This window comes from Mirounga leonina, unplaced genomic scaffold (genome assembly GCF_011800145.1).
Source record: "Mirounga leonina isolate KUSES-001 unplaced genomic scaffold, KU_Mleo_1.0 Mir_168, whole genome shotgun sequence".
Taxonomy (NCBI): Eukaryota; Metazoa; Chordata; class Mammalia; order Carnivora; family Phocidae; genus Mirounga; species Mirounga leonina.
In genome coordinates, this window is record NW_023270426.1 from 51,811,493 (window position 1) to 51,834,401 (window position 22,909).

The 22,909-nt window shown below is 43.8% G+C and overlaps 1 protein-coding gene across 3 annotated transcripts in view; it reads left to right on the plus strand.

Moving 5' to 3' along the window:
• RASGRF2 (Ras protein specific guanine nucleotide releasing factor 2) overlaps positions 1-22,909 on the plus strand; it is a 237,917-nt gene that overhangs the window by 182,645 nt on the left and 32,363 nt on the right. For all 3 annotated transcript variants that reach the window (XM_035014761.1, XM_035014762.1, XM_035014763.1), the window contains one exon: positions 11,721-11,827. In XM_035014761.1, the coding sequence (XP_034870652.1) occupies positions 11,721-11,827 (107 nt within the window). The remainder of the gene's footprint in view (positions 1-11,720; positions 11,828-22,909) is intronic.

Consider the following 22,909-nt stretch of genomic DNA (forward strand, 5'->3'; position numbering starts at 1 on the left):
TTGTTGGGGGATCTCACTGAGATCCTCCACTCTTTCTCATGTCCAGTGAGTATCTTTACGACCATTACTTTAAATTCTCTATTAGGCATATTACTTATCTCTATTTCATTTAGCTCCTCATTGTGATGTTGTCGTGTTCTTTCATTTGGGACATATTTCTCTGTCTTCTCAATGCTGCATGCCCCCTAGTATTGTGGCTGAGCCACATTTGCCTTCAGTCCAGTCATCTGCAATGGCTCTCTTTACCTGTTTGGGCAGGGTTTAGTCTGTGCCTTGTTAGTGGGCCAGTCTGGGGTTGCTTTGGGCTTGGGTTGAGTCAGACTAGGGGTTTGCCAGAGCTATAGTAGCCCTGAACTGCAGGGTGCTTTCTCTATGTCGTCCCCTCAGAAACTTTCAATGGTGAACAGGGCCTGCAGTCAGACCAGATATCTGTCCCAACTGCTGGAGCTGCAGTTGGACTGGTGTGTGTTGGTTATCTTCCTCTCCTCCTGGGGCAGGAATCCCTTTGGAGACGTGCTGGTCCCTGTTAGGGCTGCTTGCACACTGCCAGGCTTGTGGCACTGTTTTGGATGGGCTCTGGCCAAGGGTGTACTGGAGGGGGGTGGGGCATGTCTGCAGGAGAATGTGGGTGCTGGGCAAGCAGTTTTAGCAAGGTTTGTGCAGATCTGCTGTGTGAGGAGACCAAGTGCTCAGGCCTGGCTGGTGGGAGCATGTCCATAGGAGAACACAGGGGGCAGGGCATGCTGTTAGCAATTTAAATGTAGGGAGTGTTGGTGCAGGACTGGTGCCCATAGGTGTCCATGTGTCTAGGCTATGGGGCAATGGAGGGAATGGGGTCCGCCAGCATCTTTGTTCCTGGAGAAGTCTTCCAAGGATCCCTGCCCCTCCAGCACATGCTCTGAGATGAGTAGAGAAGTCTCGCTCCTGTTTACTCCTGGTGTTTTTCAAGCTGCTCCTCCTTTGCTGTATCTCCAAAGGGCTGTTGGTTGTGTGGGCTCTTTAAGGGTGTGGACTCCATTTCTTGTGGCCCTGAAGCTCTCCCAGAGTCAAGCCTGCTGACTTTTAAAGTTCCAGGTGTTAAGCCCCACTGACTGTAAGAACTCATGAAGTTATACAGCTCTGGTTTTCAAAGCCAAATGTTATTCGTCTTCCCTGGGCAGGTTCTCCATGCTTGGCCTATCTGTTTCTTTCGTCTTTCCACACCTGCAGGGTCCCTCCCTCCGAGGGCAGTGCCATGGGTTTGTTTAGCTACCAACTAAGTCTCTGCCCTTCCTACCCTCTGCAGTGTGGCCTTTTCTGTACATTTAGCTGTGGAGGGTCTGTTCTGCAAGTCTTTGGCTTGTTTTCTGCGTCGTTTACACTCATGTGGGTGTTATCTAGATGTATCTGTGGGAGGAGGTGAGCTTGGGGTCCTCCTACTCTGCGATATTCCCCCGAAGTCCTCACATTCACTGTATTTTCGAAGGCCTCTTGACTAATACTGGTTGTGCTGTCAAGAAACTCTGACATAAAGCAATCTATATCTTGATTTTGTTTTTAGATTGCTATATCTTAGTTTTCAAACTGGTTCAACTTATTGTCTCCTATGAACTTGTGTCACCTCTCAGTTTCTAGGCTATTTCTTTCCTTCTTGTCTCAGCAATAATCCTGACAAGTTACTTTCCTTGCTTGCTGGCTTCACTTTCCACCGACTCCTCAAATGCCCTCATTCTGCTTGGGCAGAAGTCACCATCACCCTCTTTACTGGCATTCCTGTTCCTGTTGCATTTCCATACCAGCACAGAAGCTGGTGGCCGCAGCAATGGGAGGGCTGAAGATTACACAGCAATAAACAGGAGCACCTTACCCTTCTTGGGAGCAGTCACTCAGGTAGTGTGTTTCAGTGGGAAGAGCCTGGGTTTTAGAATCAGATCATCTGGCCATAAATTCTGTCTCTCTCCTTTTACTGTCTGTGACCTTAGGTGGCGACTGGACTTCTCTGAGCCTGAGTTTTCTCATCTGTAAAAACAAGGAATAGATTTTCTGGAATTGTGAGAATAGAAGTAATACACAAAGGCTCTCACAAGTTTTTAAGTTTAGTGTAAAATTATTCCTTTAAGAATCTTGACAGCACAGGGGCGCCTAGGTGACTCAGTTACTTGAGCGTCCAACTCTTGATTTAGGCTCAGGTCATGATCTCAGGGTTGTGAGATCAAGCCCCACATCAGGTTCTGTGCTGGGCATGGAGCCTGCTTAAGATTCTCTCTCTCCCTCTGACTCTCTTCCCCCACTTGTGCACCTGCTCTCTTGCTCTCTTAAAAAAAAAAAAAGGATCTATACAGCACACATTTTTAAAAATCCATAAAAACAATTCAGCTGATAGTCTTAGTTACTTATTTCCCTGAAAGATGAAAGCAAGTGAAAGATATTGATTTTGCCATTCTTCGTGTATTTTTTATCACAGTAATGATAAATCTGAGCTTCTTTTCCTCAGTCTATAAAAGTATGTTTTTTTATTATTAAAGTTAATTGTACTTAGAGAAAATCTCAGGTTAATGCAAGAAGAACGTAAAAACTGAGAGATAAGAACACATTTATAAATAGGTTAAAAAAAACCCACAAAACCCCAAAACCACTATGCAGCATTTGTTCATTGCCTCATGCATATCTTAGCAATAGAACACTGTTATCATGATGTTCAGCATAGTGTATGTGCAAATCTCCTGCTTGTCTGTGTTCACCTTTTTTTCCCCAGTATACTAGCTATGTGATCTTGAGCAAGTAACTTACCTTCTTCATATCTAGGAATGTATTTTCTATTTGGTTCAGTGTGCAGTGGGGAGACGATAGAAGTACTTGTGCTAGAACAGTAACAAGTGAAAGGGAGATTTAAGATTATTTTTGAAGAGACAGGCAACTTGCTCATTTGCAGGGTTTCCAATTATACACTTTGGCGTTTTACTTGTTTGGAGGCTATCTCGTCCCCATTTATAAAGCAAACTCCATGAGATCAAGGACCACATCTCGGTCGCCCAGCACCACACAGTACCTGGGACACAGTAGAGGCTCTACAGCTGCTGGCTGAATAATTGAATTATGGGTGGAGGAAGACTAGAAGGACAGAGAGAATGAAAGAAGGAGGATTATCTAGGAGACAGTAGCTACTACACATGTGTGAAGAACCCAGACTTAGCATTGTGGCAGGAGAGTGGAGAAAAGGGGATAAATCTGACAGATGCTACCAAAAAGTTAACAGTGTTTGCTGACTGAATGGGAAAAGCAAAGGAGAGACAGAGAAGAGTGAGGTTTCCCACCTGAGAAGCTGAAACTGTGGTTATCCCGTTACCTCAACAGGAAAGTTAAGATGGGGAGGAGCTTGAGAGCAAGAAACATACATTTAATTCTTGGGTGTATTACTTATGAGGATAGAATGTGTCATTATGTGGAAATCTCTCCTAAGAAGCTTGAAATGAGGGATTTGGGGGCATATTGGAACTGGAGGTGTTGATTGGAGTGCACAGAAAAACCATGAGACAGTTAGGTCCCTGAGGGAGTGAGAACTGAATGGAGTCAGCTGGAGCACAGACCGGGAACCAAGGAATGAGACAGTGGTGGACAAACTGGAGGATTGGGCACGGAGTGGGGAGAGTATTTGGTGACAGAAGCAAAGTGGGGACGGTAAGAGAAGAAGCATGCTCTGCTTGTTCCTGCAGACATGTTTCAGAGTAAAGAACACAGTTACCCGGGATTTCTAGGAAATTCATGCAGATAGTTTAAATATAGTCTAAAAATCAGGTTGTCTAGATCAGTCACTTTCAAACTTTTTTATTGCAACATACTATAAGAAATAACATTTTACATTTTGACTCAGGGTACACACACACACACACACACACATACATAATTGATACAAAAGTTTCCCTCAAGAATACTCACCCCCGCTATGTACAGTCTATTCAAATAGTCAGTTTTCATCTATTTCATTTTTTAAATTCTGCTAAAGCCCACTAAACTGGTTTAATTTCCCATTAATGAGTCATGGGACTGGAAGTTTAAAAAGCACTGGTCTATATGTTGGTTACAATAGGAAACATAATGAATTTGGGGAAAGAGCACATTTTGAGAAAATTTTATTTTTAGTTAGATAAATAAAGGGTTTTGTTTGGTATTCATTGCAGTACAAAACACATACTTCTATAATCGGGGCCATTCTGTGAGCACACCTCAAAATTTAGAACTAAAAGAGAAGCACTCGCTTTCCAGCATCCTTTGTTGTCGCCTTAAGTGTTGGTTTACCACCTTGTAAGAAAAATTTGAAGTCTCGACTTTGCATCCAGGCAATGAGATGCCATTGAAAGCACTCTGGCTTTGGAAATGGACAGACCTGGGCTCAAATCCTGGCTCTGCTGCTTAGTAACTATGACCTTTGCCAGGTTTCTTCACCTCTTTGATTTTGTTTCTTTATCCATAAATGGGGATAACATTCACCCCAACTCAGATGCTGTTGTTGGTGAAGAAGCCACATTGTTCACAATACTTTACTCAGTACTTGGTGGGCATGCAATAAATGGCAATTGGTATTATTGTCCTTGGTTGTGAGGGTGAAATTCTATACCACTTGTAAAGCTCCTAGTACAGTACCTGGCAAAAAGCAGTAATAAATATTAATGATCTTTCCATGCCAGAAACCAAAGGATAGAAATGTACATGGAAATGTACAAACCAATTATATGATATGATTTTTTAGGATGATATTTACTAGATAAAGCAAAGCATATTGAGAACATTGATGTTATTGGAGAGATTGAGGCTCCTTTGTATAAAATGAAAAATGATGCATCACTGACATACTTTTTTCAATTCCCTCACTGATGTAAACATTAAAGTGATCACAGTGCATTTATTCAACAAGCCTAAATTTATTAAGACAGCAATGCAAAATAGTGGTGATGAAAACACAACAAGAAACAGTTCCTAGATATTTGATAAAGTAACCAATTGTTAGCATTTACTTTTTCTCCCGGGCAGCGTACCACCATGGACCACCGACAGCATTATTATCTCTCTGCTTTTTGGCTCTTTCGGATTCTACTCTGACTTTCCTCACCAATTCAGAAGGATGGCTTAAAGATGCTTTGTTGGAAGTAATAAGAGCTCTATGGTCCAATTCTTGGTGATCTACTTCTGACATTAAAAACACTTCACCCTGCTCAAGAACTCCTTGTCTTTTAGAGTTTGTCCTCTGTAGCCTCAGGGTAACTCTAACTGGACTAGCCCATAATTCACCTGTGTGTAATCTTATTTCCATATCACATTATTTTACTTGCCTCTCACAAAGTAGGCAGTGAAGTTGGCCGAGTATCATATCATTTGAAGAATAAAATGAAACTTTCCCTTCCCCCCCCCATTTTTCAACTTCCTTGGCTCCCTCCCAACTCCTTTATTGTATGTTCTGGTTGTGATAGATTTCAAATGTGTGGTCATCACAGTAATATGGTAAAAGGATGCCCTTACTTCAGATATAAAGCACTTGCAGACACTTTCAAATAGTTTCCATAGGGAGTGATGGAATTTTTATTAAGTAACTGCTGAGTGCTTGTGTGCAAAGCTGAAGGGCCTACAAAGATGCTTGAGATGAAATCCCTTCACCAAAGAGTGTATATTTAATGAGAGAGATGTCACATCTAACAGTTGCTATAGGGGGTGGCGTGACTCACAAGGTGTCTGGGGGAAGGAGCATAAAGTTGAATCTCATTCTTAAATTCACATGTATGGTGATTCAGTTCTTATCACTTCTCCAGATGGCTTTTGTTGCCCACATTAGTCATTTTGACCAGTGCCTACAACTGCAAAAGAATATGCAAAAGTTGGAAAGACAGGAACCTTGGGGTGCTGTATTCTAGATATGTGCATTCATAAAAGAAACTCTCTTGGTATATATGGTTTCATTGTGCTGTCACACTTGACAAGTGAAAGATGTGTAAAGCCCTGCAAAGATTTTCTATTTGCTATTCCAGAAAAATGGCACAAGAACTCCTTGGGGGATAGATCTGTGATTCTCGGATCGAGTAGCTTCCACATGGAATTGCCACCAATTAGCTGTGTGGCTCGTGCTAAAATTCAGAAATAAATATTGCCCAGGCAGCCCCCAGTTTAGATGGTGGACTTAAAATAAGGAGAAAACCTGATGAGTGATGGAAAATTGTTGCTCCGATCATGTAGTTTTAAAGTCTGTGAAAAATGGGGAGCTGGGCATATCCGATGATGTGAGCGAGCACATGAGAGCCCAGGTAAGGCATTAATTTCAGTTCATGAATAAGCAGCAGCTCCTTTTATAAAACTTGATCTAACAGCATTTGCTGCATGTATGGCCCCTCAGAAAGATGGTTCATGTATCTGGTTTAGGGAATCTACACTGGTGCTGGTTTACATAGAATTGAGAGAGTATTTCTCTAGAAAATCAAAGATCTCCATCCGTTGATCAAGCAGTGAGAAAGGTTCTCCAGGAGGGAAATAAGTTGATGTTCATCAGATCCTTGCTGCTTTCACATGTGCTTATCACTAGCTTTCTGTCAAAAGTATTTAGCGAGGGCCATTGGATCAAGGGGGCGGATGGATGGATGAAGCCTGCTCTAGGTGAGAATAGAATAAATATCATTTCATTGAGTGCCTTGTTTTACAGGAATTATTTAATTTTTAACATAACCTTATATGGTTTTATTCTGCTCATTTTACAAGTTAGGAAACTGAGCCACAGAGAGGTGAAGTGATTTGCTCTGGACTTTACTTCTTGTCCATCCTGGAGCCGTATAGGGATGGCGAGCCTTGTGAGGGTGCAGTGGAATGTGTGTCTTTGAAGCCTTCCCTCCCTGGTTCTCAGCGTTCCTGCAGCACTTGGAAGGCTGCTCCTGCTATCTTAGTACCTTTCCTACCAGCTGTGGATTGTCCCAGCCGCACTGAGTGCGCATGGTTGGGGATCGCTTAAGTGAGTACCCGGTCACTTTCCAAGAGCATGTTGAGTCCTGCAAGTGGCAGCAGGTGATGTACTTTGAGCAGCAGAGATAGTGAGAACTTACAGAGCTGTGGTCACCACAGAAAAGATAAATAACATGGTTACTAGAAGGAGTTATGAAGAACATCCAAGCCGTATAATCAAATCCTAATCTAAATGGTAAGAGAGGTTGAGATTTGAATTTATGGAAATATTGGAAATTTGATAAAGAAAACCCCTTAAGTGGCCTTTTAATGTGTGACACGAAATAACTTGGAGAGCAGAAGAGTGTTCCTTGCCTTTCTTTCAAAATAAAACTCCCCTGCCACCTACCCCTGATGCAGATGCAGAGATAAGTAGTGATAGATGCTTTTTCCAAAATACATTAAAGGAGTAGCAGCTCTGTTAAAATTGCTTTTCTTTCTTAATATTTCACTTTGATTTTTATCTTTCTGTCCATTTCTCACTCCCATCTTCTATTCTCATCTCACTGATTGGCCATCCTTATACTTATATGTAGGTGGGGGACTCAGTCTCATTACCCTTTTTCAGTGTTCCAAGAGCTTTTGACTTCCATCCTCTGGCAAAATGATGGTGCCTTATTATTCCCCAGCTCTCACTCCAGTCGAAGTCTCTACTCTAATTTGGTTGATTTGAGCCTTCTCGTCTACTTACCCCATTCCCCATACCATTTTCTATCCTTTTCATCTGCCTTTCCTTTACAGATCATAAATATATCCTCACCAGTTGCTTCAAAGTTATCTTTGTCTTAGAGTTCCATCATTTTGCAGTTTTTCTAGGTGTGGCTTTCATTTTATTTATCCTGCTTGGGATTCATTGCAATTCCTGAGCCTAAAGATTCATGTTTTCCATCAAGTCAAAAAAATTATTTTCCTATATTGACCTTCTGATTTTTTGTTGGAACTTCTAATTCTTTCCTCATGTCTTTTAATACCTTTTTTTCTGTTTTCGCTCTTAAACTCTTTGTACTGCATTTGAGCACTTTTCTGAAGTCTGTTTTTTTTTTTTTAAGATTTTATTTATTTATTTGACAGAGACACAGCGAGAGAGGAAACACAAGCAGGGGGGAGTGGGAGAGGGAGAAGCAGGCTTCCCACGGAGCAGGGAGCCCAATGCGGGGCTCGATCCCAGGACCCCGGGATCATGACCTGAGCCGAAGGCAGACGCTTAACGACTGAGCCACCCAGGCGCCCCTGAAGTCTGTTTTTTAAATCTCTTTCCAGTTTATTGTTTGTTTATTCAGTGGGGTCTGTCTAATCAGTGTTTATCTGTCCCTGAGTTTTCGATTTCGACTCTTCTATTTTTTTTAACAATAATTGAAAGAATAATTTTATCAGCTTTGAAGAAGTGTTATATGGTTCTTGTAAAATCTGACTTTAAAATCTTTTTATTCTTTTATCATGTTTTCAGTTCCCACTTTCATATCAGTAGTCTTTGTAAACATTTTTAGTTTGAACTGGATCTATCTAATAGTTCTGGTACCTGGAATTCTTGGTAGTGGTGGAGGGGCGGGGTGGGGCATTCCTCGTCCCTGTGTCTACTGATCCTTGTTCATGGCAGACAGTTTGAGTGTATTGTGATTTGGGATTGTGAGTTTTTCTTTGGAGCTGTTTCTTTGTTTTGTTTTATTTTGTTTTGGTGGTGTCCAGTACAGGCTGAGGTTGAGTTTCTGCCCCTCCAGAGAGGTTTTGTGTATACTTTTGTCAGGGGTCCCGGGATTATCACTGGCCTGGGCCACTTTTTAGCTTCTCATTTAGAGGGACAGACCATCCAGCAGTGGCTTAATCTGAGCTTCAAACCTACATGAAGTGGGCCTGTGGCTATCAATTCTCAGGGAGGCTTTTTCCCCCCATATTCACAGAGATTCAGGCTGAGACAGACAAGCTTCTTCACTGTCTCCTTGTGCCCTTGGAGCACTTTCCCCCAGTCTGCTCTTCACAGAGGGACTGGTCTTTTGCGAGTTCCAGCTTTATGTGGGAGTCTCAGTTCCCCCTCTCTCTCACCCATACTTGAGAGCTTGTTTGGAGGTTCCAGCAGGGGAGCGCAGCTACTCGTATACCCTTGACCGAAGAACGGTCCTCCTCTATCGGGGAAGGTCATCCTCTTCGACCGAGCGCGCAGCTTCGGGAGGGACGCACATGGAGCGGTGAGGGAGGAAGGGGACACCCGCCTAGCCAGCCAGATCAGCCGAATCAACCCTGGCGATCAATGGGGTGACAGCTGTCGCAGCCAGATCGCCCTCACATCCTCTCTCACCCATACTTCACGAAGGCCCTGGGGCTTCTTCCGAACCACATGGATTTACAGTCCAAATCCTGTGTTACCGAGGCTGGTGAGCTGCTCTCCTCTTGGGGCTGCTAGCATCAGTTCAGAGGCTTGGTTCTGGTTTTCAGGTCCCTGTGAGTTTGACCCTGGAAAATTCTTGAGAACTCAGCTATGCATTTTAAAAGATATTTATTATATTATACCCAGAATTTTTAAGCTTTTAATAGCAAAAGATTTTTTTAAAAAGAGATCTATTCTGCCAAGAGCACGTCATCATGATCCTCTGATGGTTGTCTGCTAGAGGGTCGAAGAGGCCTGTCCACATCCAAAGAGCAGTATGCAAAAGGGGCCTCTGCCCTTAAGAAGTTCATAGATTTTTTTGGTCTAACTCAATTCATAGAGTCTGAGGACTATTCGTTTAGTCTTTCACTCTATCATCTTTACCTTCAAATCACATTCAATAGTTAGTAAATTCCCACTATCCAGGCTTTCATTCATTTATTCAGCAAATAGATATTATGTACAGCATTGCTACATGCCAGGTATGTGCTCATTGTGCTCAGCAAAAACATATCCGATCCCCGTCTACGTAAATAAATGTGAAATTGTAAATGGAACAAGTGCCAGAAAGCAAAAATGCATATGGTGCTGTGAGATGTGATGATTCATTCAGCTCAGGCCAGGAAGGGCTTAATTGGGGAAGTGAAATAAACAAGAATAGCTTCCACTGAGTGAAAAGGGGAGTGATAATTGTGCCAGATGCAGCACAGTATGTGCAAAGGCCCTGGGGTGAGGATGAAGGACTAAAAGAAGGGTGGTGAGATGAAGGGGAGAAGTGAGAAGAATATGGTTCCAGAAAAGGCTGAGAGGGAGCTAGGAGTCAAAGCATGGAAGACCTTGTGGGCTGTGTTAAGGAGCTTTTCTGTTTATCATAAGTGCTATTGAAGGGCTTTAAACCGGGGAATGACACATATAATTTGGCCTTTGAAAAGATCTTTCTCACTTTAGAGAGGAGAACAGATTTGAGAAAGCAAGAATGACAAGACAATTGTCAGTAGACCAGATTGAGAGTTGCTGGCAGCTCAACTTCAATTTTGGGTTTGTAGACATGAAGGTATGGACAGATTTGAGATTTACTTAGCAGATAAAATTATCAGGAAGAAACAGAGTTTCTGGCTTATATAACTGGATGGCTAGTGATGTTCCTTTAGTGAAATTGGAACCACTGGATAAGGACAAGGATTAGTGGAAAGGCCATGGCTTTTTCTTTTATACAGATTGGGTTTGAGGTTTTTGAAACATCTAAGAGGAAAATATCAAGAAGCAATTGGATATATGGATCCAGAGCCCAGAGAAGAGATCTGGGGTTATAAATACATGAGGATTTGCTTATAAGTGTTTATCAGATGAGCTTTCCAATGGAGAGATGATGGATATCTATTGGATATGGAGACATGCAGGTTATTAGTGACCTTAACAGGAGCTGTTTTGTTGGTAAGATGGGGTGAGTAGGATGTAGAGCATGTAGAAGATGAGGAAACGGAATAAGTGAGTTTAGACAACTTTCAGGAAGTTTGCCAGTGAAGTTATATAAGGCTTGCATTCATTTTTAAAAGAAATATGTCACTTAATTATGATTGGAAGGTAAAATCTTTTAAAATGGAGACTCAATAGAAAAAAATTTAAAATAGTTTCTTCATAGTGAAAAGGTGGTCAAGACCGAGACCTACATTGGCACAGAGGGGAACCAGAGACGATCAACCAGTACTGAAGTGTAATAATAGCTAGCATTTATTGAGCTCTCACTATTGTTCCAGGTGTCATTCTAAATGCTTATAACATGTATTAACTAACTTAATCTCTGTAACAACTCTGTGAGGTAGGTACGCATTAGCCCCTGCAGGACACAAGGAAACCAGTTACAGAGAGGTGCTGTAACTTGCCAGGGATTTGGACCCAGATAGTCTGACTGTGGAGTTCGTGTTCTTAAACACTATGCTATCCTGCTTCTCAATACATGGGTGCATAATAAGATATTTGTATCATCTATGAGCCTAGGCATGGGCCTCTCCATCTAACTATTGAAAATATTGTTGGTTGTATAATGACTTTGGGACAAAAGTATAACTAATGTTCACTTAAATATTTTGTTAAAACTTTCTTGGCTTTATGTTCTAGAACAAGGCACGCATAAATGCAAATGTTATTAGATCAGCTTTAGCTTTAATCAGTGGCCTTTAATAAATGTGTGCACATTATTCATTTAATTGCACCTGTTATCTATGTGGTAGCCTCACAGCTGAGGGTATAACAGGTAAGTAAGCAGAATTCACCACATTCTGAAGCCACCTGCCAAGGTGTGTATTTGTGAGTGTCCGTTAACCCATGTCCTAACATACGTGACCTTTTCCAGATTCCTGGGGATTGGCTTTAATGACATGTGTGTGTTTATTCTCCTCCTAAGGATTTAACAACACTGAGAGGACATGCGACAAAGAGTTTATTATTCGGAGAACAGCCACCAATCGAGTCCTGAATGTCCTCCGTCACTGGGTCTCAAAGCACGCACAGGTAATTCAGTGGTAACGTTAATTGCTTTCAAGGGATTTTTTTTAAAACCAACTTTTTAAGTCGTTACATTTGTAAAATGCCTTCTGAGCCTTTGGAGTTAGGGTCTGAAACCTTGGAATTAGAACAGAAAGGGAAGAAATAGGACAGACGTACAGATCAAAGCAAACACGTGCATATTTGCCAAATATCCACTGTATCAGATCTGGCGTGACACAGGAGGTGAAGCCCGGCCCCTCTTTGCTCATCTTTTGAGGCAACGGCACCCACCTGAGGCGCTAGAGCCAGTGTACTGTGCCCCCCAGGGAGCGCCATTCGTAGGGCCCTCCCCGTAGCTGCAGGTAAGCAGCAGATGCCCCTGGAGATGAGCAGCACTCTGGGCCCACACGCTCTGGTGTCTGGTCAGGGAGTATTTTCTCAGGCGGATTTAGGAGATACTTTGCCTCATGCCTTGGATGTTTTGGTTCCTAGTATTCTGTTTTGAAACTGCATCATGCTGACAGGACACCTTGTTATTTGTTTGTGTGTTTTCAGTACACCTTCGTAAAATTTATACCCGTTTCACAATTTCATGAAGTAAGGGAAGGGCCTCCTTTGCTTCATGGGCTTGAGACATGCGTTGTGCTTTTTTTTTTTTTTTTTAAGATTTTATTTATTTATTTGACAGAAAGAGATATTGAGAGCAGGAACATAAGCAGGGGGAGTGGGAGAGGGAGAAGCAGGCTTCCCGCTGAGCAGGGAGCCCGATGTGGGGCTCGATCCCAGGACCCTGGGGTCATGACCTGAGCCGAAGGCAGATGCTTAATGACTGAGCCACCCAGGCGCCCCACGAGTTGTGCTTTTGTCACCCACTGCCGAATAATGGGCGGGCCCTGGCAGACAGGTGGCTGCCTAGCACCCTGCCAGGAGAGTTTTGAAGAGAGGGAAGGGAGCCCTCCATGGCTCAGATCAGAACGCATTAAACATATAAAATGTGAGTAACATGCTAATGAATAAAGAAAAAGAGAAGGAACTTCCAGGTCTCACTTCATTATATTCTCAGAGGCTGTCATGGGTCTGCCACATGGCCCTTGGTGACAACAGTCCATGAGATTGGGGTCACGAGAGAGCCAGGTGCCTGGAATCCCTGTTGGAGAATTCACTAATTGGGAAAAGTGGGATTTGGGCCTCACCATCAGTTAGCCCGTGACAATTCTTAAGTGTTAATTAAAATAAAAATGAAGGTAGCACATTAAATATAGGATGTAAAAATTTTATCTTACACATCTTAAATAAATAAAAATGGATCCCATATGACTCAGATTCCGAGAACCGTCCTGAGTCCATTGGAAATGTCTAGTCTCTCCTCCTCATCATCTGAGGGAGCTGCTTGTAAGTCCCATTTGCCTCATTGCAGATACATGATAATGAGGTTTCTCCTGTGTCTGACTGTCCATCCCATCCCTCTCTGGTTTTGGACTCAGGGTCCTGACTTCTGATTCCGGGGGCCTGCGGTGGCTTCAGAGATGTGGAATAGCTTCAGTACCCAAGGCTTAGCAGATGCCCCTCGCTTGTCTTCCCTGCTGAAAGTGAAAGCCCAGATTGACCTGGGCTCAGCTTCCTCCTATCTGCAAATCTTCTCTCCAAAACCTCTAATCTTGCTTCCCTATCAGCCTCATCTCCTTTCTGTCAATCCCCAGTGCCCTCTTTTTCTAATAAACTGAAACAGGAATCCCTCACAATTCACATAAAACTCTTGTAGTAGCTAGAAAAGAATCGCAAAGCAATTGACAATATGCTGGGCTTACCTTACTTTGGGTGAAGAGAACTCAGAGGCGGGGAGATGGGTGTACTGAATCCCTTGCTTCTATGATAAAGAGATTTACAGTAAGGTGTTATCATGTGGCTTGACCTTGGCTGCATTGTACTTGCATAAATACATATGTGCATACAGGCAGTATTAGATTGAATAACACCAAGTCACTGGAATAGAAAGTGGATTGATATGAAAGCAAGGGTCTCTTTATTCAGATTGTATCCTGGGGCCTTTAGTTGTAATCCAAAAAGCACCCTAAGTGTTAGCTGTTGTTCGGACAGTTCAGCTACTTTGCAGCCTGTTACTCAAGGTGTGCTTGTATGTGGGGAAGCACTTTGTCATCAATTCCATTTAGGGGCCCACACTGGGAATCCCAGCTTTTCTACATTGGAGGCATATGTGGATGGTACACATTGCTCAGATATTCAGTCTTTTGTCCTGACATGATTATTGTATAAAATGTAGACCCTGATGTGCCAGAGGAAGCTCTTACCACTCACTCCTTTGTCTTTTCTTACCTTCCCTGAATGTGTGAGTAGATTTTAAGGATCTGTGGTTGGTTTCCCATTGTCCTGGTGTAACCTCATCGTGTGCACATCCTGTCCCCTTCCTCATTCACGTGAGTTCTCCATCACCCTGGCATGGCCTGAGCCAGTTTAGCTCCCAGGAGGTGTGGGGGTTGCCCCTGGCTTGACGGACCCCAAGCAAGCTGACCGCCATGGTGCATAAAGAGAGAAAGAACTCTGCTAGTTAACCCTCATCGTTGCTGTCTTTGGTTTTCACCTCACAAAATGAAGGACTTGGACAATAGGATTTTTCATTATCTGATTCACTTTGTGCAGGTTGAGTCCATTAAGGAAGACTGTAACATTATTGTGGCAACCTGATTATTTTTAATTAATAACTTTTCCAAAAAAATGAGTAAGAAGTTGTAATCTTTTCAAAAATACAGCCAAACATGCTGACAGTTGCATTTCTCCATCACATGGTAGACCAACCAAGACTACCACTTCAATTTACTGAAAACAGAAAAGCCTCAGGGAAGTGACAAGATGTAGCTTTGTCCCCCAAAAATCTAGAGAATTGAGTCTTCTACAAAATATTACGTATCATGTATCTATTTCTCACTTCTCATCGAAGGTAACTAATATTGGCAGATACGACCCTGAACTTAATTCAGGAGAAATAGAGTGGGAGAATTATGAGTGTTGGTTCTCCAGAGAAATAAAATTTCCCTAGGATGTCACCCTCAACTCCTTCCCTGCAATGTGTGCTAGAACGCCATTCTGGAAACTTCTAGGCTTTCCTTTAATAAGTATTTGGTTAAGGCTAGAATGCCTTTTTTTTTTTTTTCTGATTCTAAAAGTTTTCATCTGTTATACATTCTGCCCTAGTTTCTCTTCATTTTGTTGTGCTTTTTCACTCATTTGTTGCCTTTCATGTGGAAAGTGAAGCCACAAGGCCTGGCTGGGTTCCTCCCACATGCCCTGTCTATGGGTTAGCAGAAGCTGCAGCCCAGAGTCGGGATATACGTGTTCTTCCAGCTCTGCCACTGTATCTTCTGTGGGGCCCGATTCTGTCCCTCGCCCTCACTGGGGGTTAATATCCTCTTCTGAGAATGAGAACACCCATCCATCTCTTGCCTCCCCCAAGGATGTAGGGAGGATTAAAGGCAACATTGAGGGGTGCCTGGGTGGCTCAGTCATTAAGCGTCTGCCTTCGGCTCGGGTCATGATCCCAGGGTCCTGGGATTGAGCCCCGTGTCGGGCTCCCTGCTCAGCGGGAAGCCTGCTTCTCCCTCTCCCACTCCCCCTGCTTGTGTTCCCTCTCTTGCTGTGTCTCTCTGTCAGATAAATAAATAAAATCTTTAAAAATAAAATAAAATAAAATAAAGGCAACATAGAATCAAGAAGCGAGAAAGACATAAAGTCCACTGTAGGTGGGTGTGACCAAATCCCTTCCAGCTAAGGACAGGAGGTGAACATTTCATCCCCCAACAAGGAGCCCTAGTTCCCTGCAGACAGGACTTGTCTCCTTCATCTTTGTGTCTGCTTCCTCAGGGCTCTGCAGTGCTACCTTCCTCTCTTTTCCCTCACCTCCTTCATTCATTCACTAGCAAGAATTGAGCACCGGAGGGTGCCAGACACCGGGTTGATGTGAGCGTGAGAGGATCCAGACATTGCCTGAGTCAGGGGAGCTGGTCTTCAGTCTCCAGTGGAGAGGGCTCCAGAAATCCCACCAGGTGCCCCATAGGAGTTAGCCACCGTCCACCTGCCATATCCAGAGCAGGGCCCAGCTCCACCTGCCCTGACATGGGAAAGTGAAAGCAAGAAGGGAAAGCGAGAAGTGGAGAGGAGGTGTTGGGGAAAGAACGGGGGGCCTTTGGGTAGGCTTCCAGGCTGAAAGCAGGCCAGGCTAGGCTAGGAAGGAAATGTCTTATTCTGGACTGAACTGGAACTTGGATCAATGTTTTGAATTGGACATTCTGATGGAAGAGACAATTCCTGTACCTCAAGTTTCTCCAAGACTTTGGTGCCGGCCCAAAACTACGTGCAGGGTGGGGAAGGATGGCCGACAGAGCAGTTTAATGGGATCAGTGAAAAGGAGTACCGCTGCTTGATCATTGCATCATTGTTTGTGATACAGGAAGTGCAGGTCATCTGGGTGGGCTGTTTCACAGAATATATCAAAATAACTCAGCTGTTATGTCTCTAACTCACTTCGGTCCTCTTACATTCATTGTTTGGGGGACAAAGAGAGCACACATTTAGCTGATGACGAAGACCTCTCAAGTTTATATTTCGGTTTATATGCTTTGTTGCATTTTACCTAGCCATTAATTCTTCATCTAAAGGGCACTAAACTTAGGAGTGTGGCTCAGTGACTTTACCTTTGAACACACCTGTAAAACGACCACCCTGATGAAGATATGGTAGCACCCGAGGGGCCCCTCCCAGCCCATGCCCCTCTTCCTGGGCATTGCCCAATCTTCTGTTGGTTTTAGTATTGTTCTTATTGATATTACGTACTTTTTCTATATTAAGGATAAGACCTTTTCTCGGCCAGTTACACTCATTTCCCCCAGTTTGTTTTCTTTCACTGTTAACACTATGTATGATACTTGTTACATATACATGCTTCTCCCATTATAAGAGGGCTTTATATATACTCTATCATGTAAAAATACACAAATACACTCACACAGACCCCAGAGTCTCTTTGTTAGAATCCATATTCTGTAACACTTTCTGAACACACTTAACAAATAAATGGAGTTTGGGGTCTAAGACAAGAATTGGTGGCTCTCAGAACTCCACTTTGTAGTCACGCACAGTAGTTGAGGTGAAAGCTTTCACACCTCCAGAAATCCCGGTCAGAGCTGACCTCAGGCCACTGTGTCCATGTATGGATGTTGGAGCAGAGGGACCTTCAGGAAGCCCCCTGGAGAAGCAGTGGGGCGATGGTGGAGGAGCATATGGGCTTCAAGGTCAGAGTTACCTGGATGGAAATCCCCTCCCTCCCATTTATCAGCCGTGTGGCTGAGCAAACTATTCACCTCCTCCAGGCCTCCATTTCTCCTTCCATCTAAGTGTGGACGATGTCACTTCTTTCTTCTAGCGATCGTGAGGATTACGTGAGGTAAGCTGCAGCCCAGAGTCGGGATACACATGTTCTTCCAGCTCTGCCACTGTATCTTCTGTGGGGCTTTACGTTACAGATGGCTGCTCCTGGCCGAGCCCTGTGAGGGCCTAAACCCAGGCAAATGGTGTTACCCCGATTGGACCAGTGAAGCGATTAGGTCTCAGAGAGGGTCAGTTACCGCTGTCCAGGTGAACCTTTTATAATGGTGGAAACATTCTGTATCTGTCGGGCCAAGTAAAGTAGCCACATGTGGCTAATGGAGCACTTGAAGTGCAGCTAGGGTGGCTGAGAAACGGAGGTTTGAACGTTATTTAATGTAGTTAAATTTAAAAAGCCACGTGTGACGAATGGCTCTAGTATAACCTCACAGTCCTAGATCCTTCGGAAGCACAGCCGTGAGCCAGACCCAGCTGGTCTCAGAACTCGGCTCAGAACTCCTCCCTCTCTCCCGCAGGGCCCCCTTCCTCTGAAACAGGAAACTACGGGTCATCTCCGCTTGGCCCCAACAATGAGCCTGCTAAAGAGGGGCACACCTCTGTTGGGTCTGTAGACAAAACAAAACTTTTAAGTAGCATCGGTATTGGAGTCCCAAAGAAGATGATGGCTCTTTCCCAGTAAGGGAGCGTACCAATGAGCATCCTTGCGTTTGGGCTTCAAGCCTGCAGCTTCAGGCCCGGGGTCCAGTGGGATCATGCCCAGTTGATTACTTGAGGTGGGAAAGTGGGTGCTGCTGGGATGGCAGGGACTTTGTGTGTTCAGAGACCTCAGGGATCAGGGTGTCCTAAAATGAGAATTTAGGTAGTTCGTCTCTTCTGTTAGTTACCTCGACAGATGACAGGGGGCCCTTTTTTAATTTTTAAATTTTTCGGCATTGCTTAGTAAGACACTAAATCTAGCATCAAATTAGAGCACTAAGTTCAGATTTATTCTTTGTTCCAAATCTGAAATGGAGGTTGGGCCAAGGATGAGCCTAGTACAGACTTCCAGTGTGGGTGGGAAAATGAAGTGTAAGTAAGATCCAGCTACTGACTAGGCAGCTCCCGTCGACCCTTCTGAGAGCACTGAGCTGCCTTCCAGCCCTGTCCTGCCCTCGGACTCAGCCCCTTCTTATCTCCACCTGGTCCTGCCAGTCTGCCATGGGGGGCTCCCCCATCCACGATTGCTGCTCAGTTTCTGCTCTTGTGTCACGGCTCTTCTTTCCACTTGCAAGGCTGTCTTCAGAGGACAGATGCCTGATCTTTGAGCTCTTTGCTGGAGAAAATTTGCCTCCCTGGGCCACACCACTCTCTGCACTGTGTGGGTGCTTCCTGTCCTCACGCTCCTGAAGATGCCCAGGCCTTTACAAGCCACTCTTCCCCAAGTCCTTACCACAGCTCGATGAGATCTCCTGACGTCCACTCCCGGGGAAGATGTGTAGCCAGCACTGAGCTAGGAGGACGTGCCATTGCCTTCCATAGAAACGATCTCTGAACCAGTCTGAGCTTTGAGGCTGTCTTAATTATGATACGGGGCACATAGTCTTTTATAGGCAACTTGAATACATAACCCTCCACTTAGAAGGCATAAGAAGGGGTTCTTATGCACAAATCTGAATGATGAGACTTGCAATGGTTTTGTGTCTTTTTGGTGGTGTTGGTGGTGGGGTTTTGTTTGTTTTTTTACCAACAAATACTGTATCGCTTACTAATGTGTCAGGCACTGTTCCAAGCAGCTTTCAAATAGTAAGTCATTTACCCCCTCACTTCAGCCTTTTAAGGGAGGGCAGGTCGGTATGGTTATTAGCCTAGCTTTGCAGATGGGGAAATGGAAGCCTCCGGAGATGAAACAGTGAAATGACACAGATAGCAGGTGGCAGAAGCAGGCTGCACACCCAGGCTGCTGGCTGCCCAGCGCAGGCCCTAACCCCTGATCTCGCTGGCCAGCTCTTGGGGTGCAGACAGCTTGAAGGCAAAACGTACAAAGCCACTTCTGACTCAAAAGGGCGAGAATATCATGTGCTAACACTGACAATGCTTTTGCTATTTCTAAATCTTTCCTTAGAAAAGTTACTTCTGTCCCAGAGTCTATTCTGTGTCCCTTAAACAAAGGATGTATATGGTTTTATGGAGCAGAGCCCTGCCTCCCTTCTGACAACCAGGGCAGCACCTTCTGCACTCGGACAGTGATTTATAGGCTCCCGTGCCAGCCCCCCCCCCCCCCCCGCCCCAGTGCTGGCCGTGGCAGGAGCTGAAGCTAGTGTGGTCTACGGTGAAAGGTCAGGAGACCCCAGACATCCCACCGAATAGGTGGATGAGGATGCTGCCCCCTGCTCAGCAGCCCCAAAGTACAATGAGGCTCCTGTCGCCTGCCAGTGGGTGTGGATGGGGATGCTGCGAACAAGAAGAGAGAATTGAGTTGCAATGTGAGAAGCTGACAGCTATGAACTATTTCTGTTTAATGACAAATTTGTTGTCTCCTGCTTCAACCTTGCAAATCGTTGTATAAAGGCACTAAGTGGGAAGATAATCAATGGGCTACACACTTTTTTATGTTAGTCTCATCTTTACTAATTAGCGCCCATTCACTTCCAGTTGTCCACGCCATTTCCCCTTTGACCTCTGCATGTCCAGGCTAAGAAATCCCAGCTATCTACCAGGTACAACCAGTGTTTGCTCCCAAACTCAGATTTCCCATGAAGGGAAGCCAAAGTGAGAGAATGCTCTATTTAATTTAATTAGGCCAACTATGTAAGTTCCTTTTGGCTCCTCCTGATTTCCTGGGCATGTAGGCTGGTACTTATTTTCATTACTATCATATTCGATCCTGCTGTATTGTTTTATCAAAATCTGTCCTGTCCTTCCGCCGCCCCCTCAGAACAGACTGCCTTGGGCATCACATTTCACTTGAGTTCCAGGGTCAAAAAGGACTCAGGTGAGGAGAGAAGTCTGGAAACCTGAATTGTAGTCTAGATTCCAATGTAGCTTACCATTTTCCTCATTCATAAAACTGGCAAAATGATCTGTAAGGGGTTCTTACGCACAAATGAATTATCTGTCAGAGTGCTCTAGAAAATATAAAATAAAATATAAAATCAGAAACTGTTATCTGATAACTATGGATTTTCTTCTTTTTTTTTATAATCCTGAAGATAGATTTTCTAACTCTTTTTTCTGTGGTCCAGGCAAACAACCAAGTAAGAAGATCTTACTTCCTTTGACTGCTTACCAGAGTTGTTTCTTATCTTTTGTACATCCCTATTGTTATCCTTTAAACTCTCCTTAAGCTTTCCATGCATGTCTTTAAAAACAAGAAAAGAAAACTCAGTGAGAAATTAACAACAGGATTTATTTAAGTCTGTGTGAAACAGAATTAAGAGTTTAGGAAACCAGTGTGTTAAATGGAACTTATTTTCAGTTCCCATTATTGCCAGGACAGAGATTTAGCTTCCTCTGTAGAACCAGCAGGATTCTTTAACCTTCTGTGGATGGCTTTCGTGGACAGAAAACACTGAGAAACACCATACGGAATTTTATATACATCAGTAGCTTCTTCTTCCAGTTTGCATTCTACATGCTCATAATCACTTGTGGACCTAGGGGGTGTTTCTGGAACCTGTGGCATGCAGGACTGAGTCCTTGGGGCCCTTCTCTGGACCAGTGCCCCTGTCCCCCAGGACTCCAAGGAGCCAGCTCAGCACTGGGGCATTAACCGGTTTGTTCAGGTCTTTTTTTTTTTTAATTTATTTATTTGTCAGAGAGAGAGAGGGGGAACACAGCAGGAGGAGTGGCAGGTAGAGGGAGAAGCAGGCTCCCCACTGAGCAGGGAGCCCGATGCAGGGCTCGATCTCAGGACTGGATCATGACCTGAGCCGAAGGCAGATGCTTAACCAACTGAGCCACCCAGGCATCCCTTTGTTCAGGTCTTAAGGGGTTGCCTACCTGCTGCCCTTTTCCTTGTGCTTCCTCTCCTGCCCATTCTGCTTCCAGATGCCACCAACCTGTATCTGCTAATGTTTTTGCATAATAAAGTTTCTTCCTGGATGAATGTCAAAGGTTCTACTGCTGCCACATTCCTGACTGGGTCTGTCTTCTCCATGGGGAAGGGGATGAGGTTTGCCTACCAGCTTTCCTTACCAGTCTTTTTCCCTTTTATGGGTCAGGGCGTGGAGAACAAAGTATAACTTATAGACCACTCTTTACTAAGACTTATTCTCGAGTTAAAGTCAATGATAATTTTGTTGGCATGTGGCATTAACTAAGAAAATTTAAAAATTAAAAATTAAAAGCAGGCCTTTCCAAACTGCTTTTTTTTTTCTCTCTAATTTTTGTCATTGTCTTGAAAGCTACACTCCTATCAATTAACCACCTCTCTAGAAACCAGTGGAAAACATAGCATCTGGAAAAATTTTTCCTTCTTCTGATAAATGCTTTTTAAATTGACTGACTCTCTTTTTAGACATATAGATGTAAGCCTGGGAGTTATGTGATTTCAAGGTTGTGGGCAGTATTTAAAATTCTTTTAAGCGCAGCTCTTCAGGTCTAAAGGCTGGATTTTAGCAAGTCATTCAAATGCAGAATTGTTTGTTAGAAAACGGTCGAATAAATTATTTTCCGCATGGCTTCTTTCTTTTCACTGAGTTGGTGTCATTCATTGCCATTTGCCTCCTCCCAGTTATTTTTGTCCTAACATATCTTCCACATTTTGCATTGTGCCTTCCTCAAGTAGCCTCCCACCTCACATCTGCTAAAATAATTTCCCCAAACGCCAGTTTAAGAAGAATTAGGTAACATATTACCACACATCTCAAAGTCAAGTATCCTCCCCAGAACTTTTGTCCATTCATTCAACAAATATTTGAGCCCCCACCAGGAGCACCTGTGCTTACCAAATTTGGGGCTTAATTATATCTGGGCGTTACCACCTCCTCCTGGTGCATAAGCTGCTACATGCTGATCAGTTACACATTTTCTATATATTCTGTTTCTCTCTGGAGATTCTAGAACCTTATGAGTTAAGTGTTGAACAGGTATTGGAAAGTTTGGAATCATTGTGAAGTTGCTTTGTTGGGTTTTATTCCAAAGGTAATGCCCTTCCTTGTGTCTTTTGAGTAGGTTGTTCCTTTTGTAGGGCAAACAAAGAAACTTTTAAAATATCTTTGTAGTTAGGTGATGGGAAATGCTGGAAAACCCTGCCTTTCACTTTTCCAGCGACAAACTGTGATTCAGCGTCAAGGTTGCCCAGAGGTGGCAAGAAGGCCAACCGGCCAGGGATGGTGCAGGTGGGTGAGAAACAGGTGCAGGGCAGGGACCCCCCTTGCCAGCTGTTAGCCAGCGCAATCTGCCCTGGGATCAGGTTCCAACACTTACTTCTGAATAAAGTCTCCCGTCCTCAAAAGAACTGAAAACCACACTAGTTTAGAGGCTTGTTATCTCTAGTTTATTAAGATGAGGAATCCAGAAACGTGTACCCTCAGCCTATCAAGGTTGATTTGCACAAATCTTGGGAAGATCGCTCAGCATCTTTGGCACAGTTTCCCAGTTGACAAAATGGCCCAGATCTAACCTAAATCTGCACTACAATGTAAATTCTTCATCTTCTGTAGTCAAAGACAACAGAAAGCAGTAGCGTGCTTTTCATTTTCTTGAAAATCATTGTCAAACTCCAGGCTC